General features: G+C 38.7%; 1 protein-coding gene across 3 annotated transcripts in view; it reads left to right on the top strand.

Moving 5' to 3' along the window:
- The window catches only part of LAMA2 (laminin subunit alpha 2), a 614,868-nt gene that overhangs the window by 570,076 nt on the left and 29,273 nt on the right, over window positions 1-15,519 (top strand). For all 3 annotated transcript variants that reach the window (XM_047859508.1, XM_047859510.1, XM_047859509.1), the window contains 5 exons: window positions 571-691; window positions 3,117-3,293; window positions 6,035-6,183; window positions 11,109-11,285; window positions 11,516-11,684. In XM_047859508.1, coding sequence (XP_047715464.1) covers window positions 571-691; window positions 3,117-3,293; window positions 6,035-6,183; window positions 11,109-11,285; window positions 11,516-11,684 — 793 coding nt within the window. The remainder of the gene's footprint in view (window positions 1-570; window positions 692-3,116; window positions 3,294-6,034; window positions 6,184-11,108; window positions 11,286-11,515; window positions 11,685-15,519) is intronic.

Genomic DNA, 15,519 nt, shown 5'->3' on the forward strand with positions numbered 1-15,519 from the left:
GACTATGTAATCCAAAAGAATGTCTCTTAGGCTTTGTTTTTGTTAAAACTTTAAAGAGAAATATAATATTATCTTAATCTTCAGCTGCCCCTTCTCTCCCCCGAAAAATCTCAATGACAAAAAAAATTTTTTTTTCAAAATAAATGTTTCCCATGTTTTCCCTAAATTTTTCCCCTAAATTTTAACTTTTTTGGTTCATAGTTTTATTACTCTGCCTACTCAATTATCTACTCTTTGGTACAAAAAAGAAAACCATTTTTTACACATATGAAGCACTTAAGAAATCAGTAATTCCTGTAATTTAAGTGCTGTGGGTAAGATTATTTTTAAAAGAGAGGAAGAACTACATAAAGATTCTTTCTGCAGGATGGGGTAACATCCATTTCATCCAACCAGTGGATAATGGAAGTGTGGTTTGCTGGGTACACGTGTGCACATATGCACAATTTGAGAAACACGTGCCTGCCCGTGTGTCAGTTCGCGCCATATGCTCGTGTCTGGTAGTCGCAAACACCATACTGCCATGTCCCTAACGACGTTGCTTTTGTTTTCCGTGTAACTTTTCAACAGACCAGAAGTAAATTTGAAGAAATATTCGGGCTGCCTCAAAGATATTGAAATTTCAAGAACTCCATATAATATACTCAGTAGCCCTGACTACGTTGGCGTTACCAAAGGATGTTCACTGGAGGTTGGTTTGTTTTTAATGGCTTCCTAAATGCTTTCATATGTGACTAAATTGACTTAGTTTGGGTGCTCTTACGGGGAGCAATCCCTTGTTAATATATTTTAAATTCTTAGCTATACGTAAATAACAAAGCAAGATTGCAGCACTTCTACAAATTACCATAATCACATAAATGCAGGAAATGGTGTGATGAAGACCCCAGATTGTGAACCAATTTCCCACATGGATAATACTTCATAACATCTATTTTTAATGTTAACCTCTTTTCTGATTCTCTCTCCTTTCCAAATACTACTTTTCCCTTTCCTCATTTTTGTTAATCTATTTCAGATTTATTTTATCTCCCTGTGTCATATGTAGCTTTATTAGCAGCCTTAAATTTTTTTCTGGAATGTACTAGGAATTTACACAAATAACAAGTAATCGTTTATACCATAATCATTAGTGCATAGCATCGTGTCTACAGCCTGAGAGTCAAACCTGCTTTTCTTTGGAAATGGCACAGACAAGGAACTGTCTACAAAGACCATCTTTGACAGGACTGCAAAGCCCTTTGCTGTTAGGTATCTTCAGTACCTTTTCTTTGTACCCAAAGCTACCCCTAGTTCCATTTACCTAGTCTGCTCTGACTCTTCGATAGGGGCCGACTCATAGGAGAGAGAAATAATAGACCCAGCTCTGCTCTCTTAAAATATCTCTGACCAAGAGTCAACAGTCATTAGGAAATATTAGTAAGAAGTTTATGGGAATCCTGAAAGCAATGAGTTTGTTTCTTAAAAAATGTTAAAAATATCATACTTAAAAAATTTTGATTGCCTTGATATGACACAACTATTCATTTCACTGCTTTCTCCAACTGAAATTATGTTAAAGCATGGCTATAGAGTTCAGGGAAATCACGGAAGAATAGGAGAAAGGAGAAGTGAATCCATCTGTGAGACCAGAACTTTTGGGGTCTTCATGGTTCATAGTTGGAGGCTCAAGTTTGGAATTGGCCATAGATATCCATTATGAGAAGCTCAGGAATAAGGACTAGGGAAATACAGAATTGAACTCTAAGGATCCATGCTGGCTTCTTTAAGGAAGTTTTACTAAGAGCTTTAATGTTGCAAAGGCTACTCTCATCCACATCCCAAAGATATATACATGAGGATGGCAAACTGTCCAGAAAATTAATAGCCTGTATGTGTGAAAATGATAATTCTATAAAGGCAATTTTCCGTCACCAGGAATTATTTTACAACTGAAATATGAGGCAGAAATGATGTGGATAAATATTGAAAAGTCTGCACAGTAGTTTTATCAGAACTATCCAAAAGTCTATCATTTGAAAATTGTAAACAAAAATAGAGGATATATTTTACAATACTTCTGTCACTTACCTGGGCCTGAAACCCTGCGGGGGAAAATATTCTATGCTAGAGGATGCCATGATTTTACTCCAGCAAAATCCAGAACTTTGAAAATGACCATTTTAAGCACTCAAAATGCCCAACTACCTGGGCTTGCTTAAATAAATCCTAGCACATTTATACAATGGAACGTCCTTCTGCCATTAAAAGTGATGATGAAATTTATGTTTCCTGAGAGAGGTATCTCCCACATACATAAATTTAAAAAGGAATTTACAAAGGAATGTGCCTATCAAGATTCAGTGTAAATATAAAAAGGAGGAGAGAGCAAGGTTGTGAAAGATGAATGAATGAATGAATGAATGCATGCATGATGAACACACGAATGAATGAATAAACGCGATATGCTTCTGAACAGCTTTGAGATGGAGTGAGTTTTGCTTTCTCTCTTTTACACTTTGCTACTATCTGAAATGTTACTGCTTTAATTTTATCATTAAGGACAATTACTATTTTCATTTTGAGAAGTAAAGTGGACTACGAAATGTTTGGTGTGCTTATTTTTAAGATTCAGGTTTTACTTGATTTTTTAAATTTTTCTAGAATATATGTATATATTTGATAGCAATGGACATCTTACCTTGGGCTTATCACTGAGGAAAATGCAGACATAAACCATGGTCGTACTCATCATCTATAAAATATAAACAATTAGTTGACAGAGGGTATTTAAGGGATTCTGAGACTGTTTTCAAGAGAGATTTAGCAAGATAGAATTAAACCAAAAGAAAATGTTATTGATCAGTGATAATCATCTGTATTTTACATCAAAAGTGCTCAAATAAAAGCAGATGCCAGAATTTTTATTTTAACCCAAACTGCTTAGAAAGTTCGGTCATGCCTGGAGATAGTATTTCTTCAGTTGCTCCTAAGTTTTCCATGTAACTCTTGAGCTTCATGCTTTCTGAACAATGTATTTTATGGTGCCACTGAGCGCTTGAAGGAGAGTGAGATGGAGAAATTAATTTAAATTTTTATTTCTGATGTTTTCTTCTCTTTTTCCCTTTTACCCACAGAACGTTTACACAGTCAGCTTCCCAAAGCCTGGTTTCGTAGAGCTGTCCCCTGTACCGATTGATGTAGGCACAGAAATCAACCTGTCCTTCAGCACCAAGAATGAGTCTGGGATCATTCTCTTGGGAAGTGGAGGGACGCCAGTACCACCTCGTAGGAAACGAAGGCAAACTGGACAGGTACTCTCAGACCTAGTTAACAATGCATTTTCCCTAGTTCTTATATAAAACAGTTATTTTATAAGGAGATGGGTGAGACATTTAGGTTTTAGAATGGTCTTTATTTAATTTTTAATTATTAAAAAAAAAACCTTTAACATTTATTTTTGAGAGACAGAGAGACAGATCATGAGCATGAGAGGGGCAGAAAGAAAGGAAGACACAGAATCTGAAGCAGGCTTCAGGCTCTGAGCTGTCAGCACAGAGCCTGACACAGGGCTCAAACTCACAAACCATGAGATCGTGACCCGGGCCGAAGTCCGACGCTTAACCAACTGAGCCACCCAGGTGCCCCTATAAATTGCCTTTATACATTTAGATTTGCACTGTTTATTTCTCCTATCATCTTTCTTAGGACAGTTATCTCCATTATGATTTTCCTTGTGGGTCAGTCCTAGGTGCAGTCACGCTTGTATTTGCACCTATATTCTGTATGGGTTTAGCATATGAGTATTTAAAGAGAGAAAGCTTAAAATATATTCTAATTACAATCATATTCTCTTGTCTCAAAATCTAGTTCTTTATCTGGATATCTGTAGATATCCAGCTAGGATACCTTAAATTAAAATTTAAATTGCTTCTAGGATCAATTTCCCAGTTTGACTAGCCAACATGATGCAGTCTGTTGAAGCCTAACCCACTCCACCCTCTCTGGACACAGAGAAGGCAGGGAATGGACCTGGGATAGAGAATGTTAATAGAGCACAACCAACACAAGCATGGACAGTAGTCTATGCTCAATTTCACTCATGACATGAACTTAAAGCCTACATAGTGTCTGCATTATAAGGTGTGAACTTCAATTTTCATAGCCCATAGCCATTTGATTGTTAAAAGCTGTCTCTTAGGCACCATAACTCTTTACTGCCTTGGTATTTCTCCAGTACTTTCAATCTAATGTTTTTAGATATATATTTTTTTTCCACATGATCTTGTTTTTCTCAGTGAAAGAGTTCATAGGAATTACCTGGTCTGCCATCACCAAAGAATGGAATGCTTTACAAATATGTCCTTGGGGCGCCTGGGTGGCGCAGTCGGTTAAGCGTCCGACTTCAGCCAGGTCACGATCTCGCGGTCCGGGAGTTCGAGCCCCGCGTCAGGCTCTGGGCTGATGGCTCAGAGCCTGGAGCCTGTTTCCGATTCTGTGTCTCCCTCTCTCTCTGCCCCTCCCTCGTTCATGCTCTGTCTCTCTCTGTCCCAAAAATAAATAAACGTTGAAAAAAAATTTAATATTAAAAAAATATATATTTTTTAAAGAATATAGAGGGGAAAGAGTGTTATTTTCTCTCATTTCTTACTGCACATAAGCACTTACATAAATTTCCTCTTAAATTCCTTATCTTTTAATCTTGAAAAATAAAATTATTTTCTTACTATTATGAACGATAAGCTAGTTATAATAAGAGGACCAGATGAAACACTGTGAAGTAGGTTTTTACTAAAAGATATATCTTTCCCAGGTCATTGTCAGATAATTAAGCACCACCTACTGGCTCCAAATTTCTCCCCTTCAAGACTAAATAAATGGACTTAAATCACCAGCTTTCAGGATAGTTCCTAAAATAGAACATGTGCCCATTAGAACAATTAAAATGAGAACATATTAAGTCCTATACTACAAAGTAAAGTGGAAATAATATGTTAACATTTCAACATTTTAATGATAACGAATATTCATTTTTTTAATCTCATCGAAGTGCTATTTGAAAGAGGAGACAATGTTAAATGGTTCACGTCTGTTGTAGAACCAGTGCTGATTACACTGACATATTTTATTTTCCAAAGCTAACGTTTTGATGCTATAGGGTTATTTGTGATTCTGTTTTGCTAGAGTTTGAGACATCGAACCGTCATTCACCTGAGAAAATTTTAATTGAGCGAGTGGTTTGCAGTTGCCTCTTTGATGGATGGTGAGCACGAGTCCAAGCCCTCTGGACATTGTGCTTTGGACATACAGCTGCCTAGACCATTTAGTAAATCATCAAAAGCATTATGATAGGTGATTGAAACCCTCTCCACCACCGCAGGTGACTCACAGCAGACCGAGTGATCATGGTGCCCTCATGCTCTACAAGAAAGGGAGCACATGTGGCATCAGCTTTGGGGACAAGGAATGCATTCAAGCTCCCTGGGGTTCATAATCTGATCTCAAAACCACACTGGTTGCTATAGTAACAGTAGCAAGAAGAAAGCAGTCATGTTTGTGGATGAAAAATTGTCTTCCTTCTTTCTAAGTGTGGGAGACAAGTTACATGTTGGTGATAGCAATCTATTCCAGCAGCTCAGAGAACAAATTGCAGTCTAAACACTCAAAATGCCGTGAGATTGGAAGTCGGATCTGATTTCCAGAAGCTAGCTGTCCACTTGTGAAGAGGAGGGAGAGGGATTGACACCCTTTGTTTCCTGACGTGTTTTGTGAGTTAGAGACCTGGTGCAAACACAGCTGTTACCTTCAGCATGGCAAATTTGGTTTGCGGAGGGTCCTGTATTCCTACATCTGCTTTCCACATCATCTAACGAGCAAAAGTGGCCAATGATTAAAAAGCTTTTGTCAGCCACTTTAAATACTCTGAGAAAATATTGAGCCTTAAATTCTCAGGTAAGATCTCAGAGCCAATGAATCTGCAGATCTGTCAGGGAACCTTTAACGCTGTTGTAGTGGAGACCCCTCTTTAATCTTCAACCACCCCTTGATATTGCAGGCCTATTATGCGATATTCCTGAACAAGGGCCGTCTGGAAGTGCATCTCTCCATGGGGACAAGAACAATGAGGAAAATTGTCGTCAAACCAGAGCCGAGTCTGTTTCACGATGGGAGAGAACATTCCGTTCATGTCGAGAGGACTAAAGGGTAACAATAGCCCTAGAGAACTTGTAACTAACATAAACTCTTTGGCTCACATTAGTCTCTGACTGGACCTTCGTATGTGTGGTCATACAAAGCATTGTGAAACTATCAAGTCGCTTAATTTCATCTTCTTTACGTTTCATACTTCAGGAACCTCATTTACCTTGGCCCCTAGGAATTCTCGTAGCATTTTTTATTCTGTGCAGTTCTCCGCTCCAGCTTTGGAAAAACCAAATACATCTTCTGAAGCTATAGATAAGAAAAATCCCTCCCTCCGCACCTCTCAAATATTCTCTTCTCAAATAAGGTATGCGCATAGCGAAACACACAGAACAGCTCAGCCGGAACCAGCAGCCTTTGGCAGCTGCTATTTCATTCAGGTTCCAAAGCAGTTATGGCAGCTGCTTAGAAACCTGTCACAGATCCGGACTGTGCAGCAGCTGCAGGACCTACTGAGAGCTGCTAAGTGCACGCCTCATCCCTGTCCCCCGCTAAGGTGCCCGGGGTCCCTGCAGAGTGGCTTCATGAGGGAACAGAGCTGAGGGAGAGAAGGGAGAAGGCTGCTGTCCAGCCATCAGTGCGTGGAGGCTGCCTCTCTAAGGATCCATGAGAGCACTGCTTCCCAGCCCTGAATCACAAAATTGGCAGTAATAGTGTTGTAAACTCATCTTTCATTTCTCCACAACACTGCGGCACTTGATATTTCCTTTATTGGGAAAGTCGTCTGTAGTTTTCATCAAAATGTTGTATGACAACTCCGGTAATCAGTTTAGAAGGACAATTAGAGAAAAAGAAAACAGAAGCCCGGAGATTTCAGACCTCCAAACCAGCAAGCCATTTAATTAGACTGAAAACACAGAAAAGAACTGGAAATCAAATGTGAGAAAACCTCAAGACACAGGGAATATTTGTAAATACGACAACAGTATGAAGGTCTAACAAGAGTTCAAGTGAACAGATGCTGTTCTATACAGACCCATATTTTCTAATTATCCTCTTGTGTGGATAACAGTTTAGATACGTAATAAAAATGTCATATCTTCTAAGTAAATGATAAAGCTTTCCTTGGCTTTTTTTTTTATTATATAGAGCATTGGTTTGTGGCTATGTTGATACTAAGCATTCTTGCAGAATATCTACTAACTGAGATGTTTAGAAACCATGATTAAGACAAATGAGGGATCAATATTCAGACAAACTAAGAACTTTTACTAGCCTAATAGCCAGATATGTTGGTCATGGTCTCTGAGGAGGAATGCAAACTGAATTTTCTCATTTGAATCTCAGCAACCACTCTGAAATACTATTTTACATGTCTTCTAGATCAGATTTCAGGTTCTTTGCCAAATGCTAGTCCTTCTCATTGTGAGAAGGACTTTGTAACGTCTTTAAACTTTAAGAATTTTCAGCAAAACAAGTGCAGACTTGAGAAATACAGCTGACAAAAAATAATCACCCAGAATATGTTATTCTGTACAGAAAGGATTCTCACGTTCCCAAGTGCATTACAATCTTGCGCTAAGGTGTCCTTTTAACAGGTGTCTCTTCAAGAAGGGCATTTTATGATGCCAACCTCACAGCTGTTGGCCATTAATCCAACCTTTATTTGATTAAGTTCGGTGTATAGTACATCTCTGAAAACTGGTCATTCGGTTAATTGGCCATATAAACAAACAGTTTTGCCATTCGCTGGTAATTAAAGGATAATGTATTAGACATATTAGTGGGTAGTCACTGAACTCTGTGGCAAAGCAAGAACACATCTGCTACCATAATGTCTCATTCAGCACTCTAAGGTCAAAACATAAGCATCGCCTATCCTTTAAGTAAGTGCCCCAATTAACTGATTAACCAGAGATCACTAATGACCCTAACAACTTCACCCAGAAACATTCTTTAATGCTTCATACTCATTCTGTGACACGCTCCGTGTCAAATACGAGACACAGATTATTTCCTTTGATTGTGCTAAGCGTATGTGAAATCTGCATTAATATCCTTCCATCACAGATGAAGATATATTAACTAACTTGCCCCAAATCACGTAACTAGTAAATAACAGAGCCAGGATTTAAACCCAGGTGTATATGATTTTCACACCTCTACCTGTGCTTGCCAATTATTTATTCTTACCCTTTTTTGTGACCTCAAAGATTGTATTACTTCATGTTGATTATGATACTCTCATTAATTTGGAAATGCTTGCTTTCTCCTAACACCATCCAGATCATAAATGTCAATTATGACATTTCCTTTCTTAAATGAAAAGCCCAGGATAAAATGTTAATTTTCATACGACCTCACAAAATCATTGGATTTTTACCAAACTGAGAGGCAATCTTTTCAAGATTGTCCTGGCCCTCTTCTCTCTCCCCTGTTATCTCTCTTTATCCTTCCTCTTTCACTCTCTCTCTCCTTTTCTACCTCTTCCTCTGCAAAAATCTCATTTGAGTTACTTTGGTGTCTAATTCCATGGTACTCCAGAGATCTCTGCCTCCTGTAAGGGTTTTGCCCTCTTAACCTTCTCTTAGACTCCACTTACATGGCCAGTAGTTCTTCCTAAAGCCCTAAGAGCCTGGAGTAGATGCATAAGCAAGTGGTTTTCTCCTTTGTGAGAGCATTCTTCAATACAGGTATAGAATTGGGCTAAAGGCCACAAAAGTTAGACCAGATACTTCAGGAATAATCTGGATTTCCAGAATGGGCTCATGATTTGGACACTGCAACCCAAATATTTCTTACCATCCAAAATACGTTCAATCAAAATAGAATTGCAGGTTTTGTTTTTCATGTAGATTACAAATGTCAGGGTACTTCCCTTAATATCTTCTATAACCCATTTGGCAGATTGAAAATTGGTATAAGATTGAAAACAAAATCTTATACCAATACTCCAAACAAACAAGAAACAGAATGTAAGTAATAAAATATTCAATTATGAAACTCCAAGAATCAACTGTTGAACTTGTAAGAAAATACAGCTAACTTATCATGATACTAATAGTAATGTTTATTGTAGTGCTTTTTGCACATTGTAGGTCCTCGGTAAAGAATTATTGAATAAATACTTAAACAACAGGAAAGACACCAGAATCCTAATGGACATATTGGTGATGTTCCCCTTTAAAAAAGAGCTAGATAAATAATCTAGATTCGATGCTCCTAGAATGTAAAATACAAGCAGGATTTAGCTCTAGTCTTCTAGCAATGCCCTTATTAAGTAATACAGCTTCAGTGCAATCCCTTAATTAATGTTTCCCATGGTTTAAAGCAGGTATTTTTATCCTCATTTTATAAATGAATGAAATGAGATTGAGCAAGATTAAATAACTGGCCCAGGTCACACAGTAAGCTTCTGCACTAATACTTAATTCCAGTCTGTTCCTCCCGAAAGCTCGTGTTCATTCCGTATCTCTACCCTGCGATCTACTAAGAAAGGACCACTATAATGGTCGTGGGGACAGAACCAGATTAGACAGTCTACATCAGAAACATGAGGGCCTCTGGCTTTTTAAAAATTCTAATCAAGAACAGAGATTTGCTCTCTTAGACAATCTTGAATAGTGGCTTAAACCCCTCATTAAAATTCTTAGGAGCATTGCTATGTCATGTTAGTAAGAGGTTGCTTTTAGCAAAAGGGAAAAAAAAAGGTGTGTGTGGAAGGGGACTTCTCGGTGAGTCACACATGCCCAGAAGTGAGTGCTTTTCTAAGTCTCATAAAACACCAGCATTCTTAGCAATAATGTTGAACCTCCTGATTTTTGCCAACACACTCTTCCAGAGTCTGGTAAAAAACCAATATGTCATTTCCCCCCATGTTTCCTTTGAAAATAAATCCAACCTGCTCCCTCTACACCCCCTGAACAATGACATTTTGAGCACCAATGAAATCAATTTTTTTTTCATTCTCTTACATCTGAACTGTCTCAAAGTGGACCAATAGCTCAGGGCTATTTCAGAGTGTCTTTGCCCTGGTTTATTATTTCTAGCTCCACATGTGGTTTTTATCCTTTATAAAATCAAGCAAGATGGCCTTTTAGGACTGAGTTTTCCAACTAAGTACTTTGGTTTTCTCCCCAGATATGTAGTAAGTTTTCAGTAATCCATTCATGATCCTCGGGCTAGTGACTAATACTTATGACTAATAGCTCATGCCAACTGTTTGGGACTGAAATTCAAAACCTGCATCTAGAACAAAAGAAAAAAATGCCTTTGGTCTTTGTCATCATCAGAATTTTTTGTCTCCTTTGATTCTTTGCCCCAGGATCCAAGGATGGTGAATAAGTAACATGAGGTTCTCAATTAGTAATGTGTGAGTTATCTCTCATAAGCAAATTAGGGAAATTAATGAAACAGTCACTAAGGAAAATTATGGCAAGGAACAATTAGCATGATGTTCTTGCCTGCCTCTTCTATTCAAAAGCCAGCAGCTATGTTCTTTATGAAATGCCCTGTAAGTGTTTGCTGTTGAGTCCTGCAATCCAAACTCTCATGAGCACAGTTTGTCCCCCAGCAAGAAGATAATAGCTAGCACGAACCAAGAAATAAAGAACCAAACAAAATGTGACCCCACGCTGTGCTAAACCCACTGAGCCTTATACGATTAGCTATAACGGCACTGTACAGAAGCCTCAGTTCTATGGGTTTGTGTGTTTGGGGCCAGTGTTGCCAAAGCCAAGGCTAACGTTACAGCTCCACTATTACCTTCTTTCAATCAACTCTCCGAGAGAGCTAATGGAGCAGGGGGAGGCAGAGGGACAGAGCCTGAGAAAAAATATTGTTAGCTTAGTGTAGAATTCCTAATTATCGAATTTTGGCTCACTTAAAAGCTACTGGAGGAAGGGGTGAGAGGTAGCAGGAAAGAGTTTGATTTCCAATTATACTGGATGTTTTGTGTTTTATACTGTGTATTTTCAATGTTTTATCAGCATGTTTACTGTTCAAGTCGATGAAGACAGAAGGCATATGCAAAATCTGACAGTAGAACAGGCAATTGAAGTTAAGAAGCTTTTCGTTGGGGGTGCTCCACCTGAATTTCAACCTCCCCCGCTCAGAAATATTCCTCCTTTTGAAGGCTGTGTATGGAACCTTGTTATAAACTCTGTGTAAGTACTTCTTCTGTTTGTTTGTTTTTTTTTAATATGAGGATCCCTGTTGCATCTACACTACACAAAACCATGGCGTGGTGGGGGGAGGGGTGTCCAGAGAAGACCTTCTCATTAGATTTTAAAAATTGCACTGCTGGCCCTTAAAAGGGGGAGGAAAAATTCAATGGTAAGGAAGCAAGACGATAAAAACTAATAGAAAGTATTTAATTGTAATCCTATTCCATTAGCCCCATGGACTTTGCACAGCCTGTCTCCTTCAAAAATGCAGACATCGGTCGTTGTGCCCATCAGAAACCCCGTGAGGATGAAGGTAGAGAAATTCCAGCTGAAATAGTTACCCAGCCAGAGCCAGTGCCCACCCCAGCCTTCCCTACACCCACCCCAGTTGTGGCACAGGTGAGTGTTTTTATGCTATTGCTTTCTAATTTTAACCTGTATTCTAGTAGTTTTCAGAGAGAAGATAATTCAGGATATCTCATATGCTTTACTTCTAGAATTAGAGGAAGGGAAACTGGTCTATGAAAACCCGTTCTCCTTACATCTTTCTTGGATTACTTTGATTTATATATCGTTCTCCTTTAATTTTCCTCCTTGTAAAATGGCATGTGTTTTCAGTTGAAAAGTTAGCGTAGTGCAGAAATGTCTGCAGAATCAAAATAAGATCCACCTATAATACCACCACACAGAGACAACCGTAACAATTTCCAGCCCTTTTTATTTGCATTTTAAGTAGTAAATCTTATATCATACGTACAATTTGGTATTGGTTTTTTTTGAAACAGGTAATAATAATTAAATGTCATACAAGTGTATAGGTCTGATTATGACGCTGACAGGCTAGCTCTGGGGACCCAGAAAGGGACCCAAAGGACCAGCCAAGAGGGCCTGTGGCTTCTCGAAGGATGGAAATCAAACGTGAGCCAGTAGGAAGTCAAAGCAGAGTTTCTTGAAGATATGGACAGAGCAGACACATTCAGGGCATCTGGGAGACTCGGAAAGGAGAGGAATATGAGCCTCATCTTTGTTTGGAGTCTGGGGGTTTTCATTGAGAATTGTGGTCCAGTGTACATGCCTCTCAGACATCCAGGAACAAGTTAGAACAGAAGCCAGGGCCCAGGTATTATTCCTTGGAGCTAGGGAACGTTGGCTTCCATATGTCCAGGTGGGGATCTGGAATGCACATATAATACCTTCCTCTGGTCATTCTCACCGGGTCCTTCCTTAAATGTTATCTATTCTAAAGAAATCTTGAACTCCTTGTCCCTTACAAATAGGACATACACTCTTTGCATTCTGAACCATGTGTAAAGTGGGGTGGGAGTGCAGGTCCTAGCAAGAATAGAAGCAGGAAAGGGAACAGAAAGATGTTTATGGGGTCCTTCAGTTTCCCTGTTTCAGTTACATACATGTGTGTGGGTGCGACATGCAAAGAGACACAAAAAATATTTCATTTTATGGAGCTGATCATTTCATTGATTACAGTGTGGGTTTCGATCCTGTATTCCAGTCTACCATGTGTATGAATTTGAGAAAGCTGCTCAGCCATTCTATTCCTCAGTCTTCTCATCTGTACAATGAGTATATTAAGGGCACATACGTCTCAAAGTGACTAGGAGGATTTAAAAAATGATAATGTTTGTTAAATGTCTCGTATATATGAAACGTTTGATAAATGGCATAATTACTAGACAGTAATGATCGTAATGACTGTTCCTCAGTGCTTACTATGCACCAGCCACTGCCTAAACAATTTCCATCCAACATTATACGTGGTTTTCATCATGGCTCTGTAAACGATATATCATCCCATTTGTAGCTGAGTTGGCAAGAATGACCTAGCCTCAGTAACCCACCCGCTGACACAGCCAGTAAATGGCAGGATAGGAATTTTAATCCAGTAGGTCTGACGATACAGTCTGGCTCTTCATCACTGCAACACTCTGTCTTTCTAATACTACTTTGTACTCATTGTGGGCCATTTAGAGTGCTTCCAGTTTTTCGCTATTGGAAACTATATTCTGATGAGTGCCACTGTATGCCAAACTTTCTCATTTATTTTTCTTAAAATAGATTCTTAGATGAATAATTATAAAGTCGAGTGATGAATGTATCTAAGGTTCTCAACACATATCTGAGTTGCTTTTTACAAAGGTTCCACCAATTTACATTCGCATCACCAACATATCCAAGAGGGTGGATCTCACTATGCTCTTGACAGCGTGTGCATCGTATTTATAGCACTTGCCAGTTGATGGGTGGAACATGCTGTGTTGAGCACAGATTTTGAAAACTCTTGAACATTTTCTTTTCTTCCTTAGTTTCCATGATGGAACTGGTTGTTTTGGAAACCAGTCTGCTCCTTCTCACTAGAAATATTTTGAGCTTATATCTTCTCTAACATCCCTTCCAGGATTTGAAAACAGTGAAGTCATTTCCTCGCGGTGAGCATAGCATAAGGTGTTGACTTGGCAAATCACTACCCTGTACACCTGAAACTAATGTAACGTTGTGTGTCAATGATACTTCAGTTAAAAAAGAAAAAGAAAAAACTAGCGAAGTCTTTTTCCCCTAGGGTAAATATTCCATAATCTCAAGCATTCTTCATATGACCTAATTTCTGATTCCCATATTTCCGCCGATCAATTTCTTGACTTTGAAATATCCCTTTCAAAATATGTCACTTAGAATGGACCATATTACTCAAAATGGAATGCCCAGTTGAGGAGACAGCAGTACCTTTCTTTCCTGTGGCCTGTTAACAGTTTTTATTAAGGATGCGCCTGAGAATACTTCAATGTTTTAAACCAATGGATCATGCTATTCATTCATCATCAGGTACCATATTCAGTCAACCACAGTCTTGAGGGTCTTTGTACCACTCATTCTGTTGTGTCAGGTCTCTCAGCCAGCCCATCTTGACTTGGTATGGTTTATTGGTGTAGAAGCTTGCTGGTCCCCAATGATCAACTTCCTTTTCCTTTCCTTTCCTTTCTTTTCTTTTCTTTTTTTAAAGTTTATTTATTTATTTTGAGAGAGGTGGTGAGCATGAGCAGGAGAGAGGGAGAGAGAGAGGATCCCAAGCAGCCTCCACACTGCAAGCACAGAGCCCGACATGGGGCTTGAACCCATGATCGTGAGACCATAAACTGAGCCTAAATCAAGAGTTGGATGCTCAACCAACTGAGCCATTCAGGCTCCCCTCACCTTTCTTTTCTAAATGCCCATGCAGACTTTATTTTTTAGGGAGTCTGAAACATTTCCCTCTGTAGTTTCCAGAGATCATGTTTTTTCCCTTTTTCTGAAAATAAAGATACTTTCCCATCTGGGACTAGAGATTTTAACTCATTTAAGTTTTCTTATAACCTTCTGTTCTAGTTCCAATTTCCATTTTCTCTCAGCAGTGTATGTTTTAACTTTTCCAAAACAGAACATTCCACTTAGACAAGACAAAAGCAAAAGAGAAGTTGAATGGCAGTCCTGTGGGCTGGCATACAAAGGCTCACGGAATATCAGAGTTGGAAGGGACCTTAAAGATTCTGACTCTTAATTTCCATATGGGGAAACAAAGCCCTAGACCTTACAGGATGGCCTGTGATCACACGTGTTATAGACAGTTGCCACTAAAACCCAGATATCTAAATTCTAACAGCTATTGTCCCTTCTCTTGCACGTTAGAATTATTTATACTGTGTGGTGGTAATTGCATTTTTTAGAATTTCTATCCCTATTGAGTTGTATTTTTATAGTTTCAGATTATGGAACCATGTATATCTTCTAATTTGATTTCTTTCTCTCTTTCTCATTCTTTGTGTGTGTGTGTGGAGAAGAAGGTCTGCTTTCTAAAGGCTACTAAAAGTTTGACATTTATAACAAATTTATAACAAATATTTGTTAAGAGCCTACTAATGCAAAAAATGAATAAGATATCATCATTGATGGCCAGGGAGAGGGAGAAGGGGAGGGAGAAATACAGAGACAGAGAGGCAGATTTGAGAAATTGGACATTAATATAAATGACAAAGTGAGCAAGTATGTGTGGAGATCAGTCTGGATAAGTGCGGAATGTGGGCTACAAGCACAACCCACTAGCTCTCAAGATTGAAAATTGGAAGCATGGCAGGGGACACCATTAAACTCCATCCAAACAAAATGACTAGTGGTACCCAGAAGTGTAAAAACAGGTCTATAAAATGCAAATGTTAATATGTCATCACAGTCTTAGTACATAAAA

Source organism: Prionailurus viverrinus, chromosome B2, assembly GCF_022837055.1.
Source record: "Prionailurus viverrinus isolate Anna chromosome B2, UM_Priviv_1.0, whole genome shotgun sequence".
Lineage (NCBI taxonomy): Eukaryota > Metazoa > Chordata > Mammalia > Carnivora > Felidae > Prionailurus > Prionailurus viverrinus.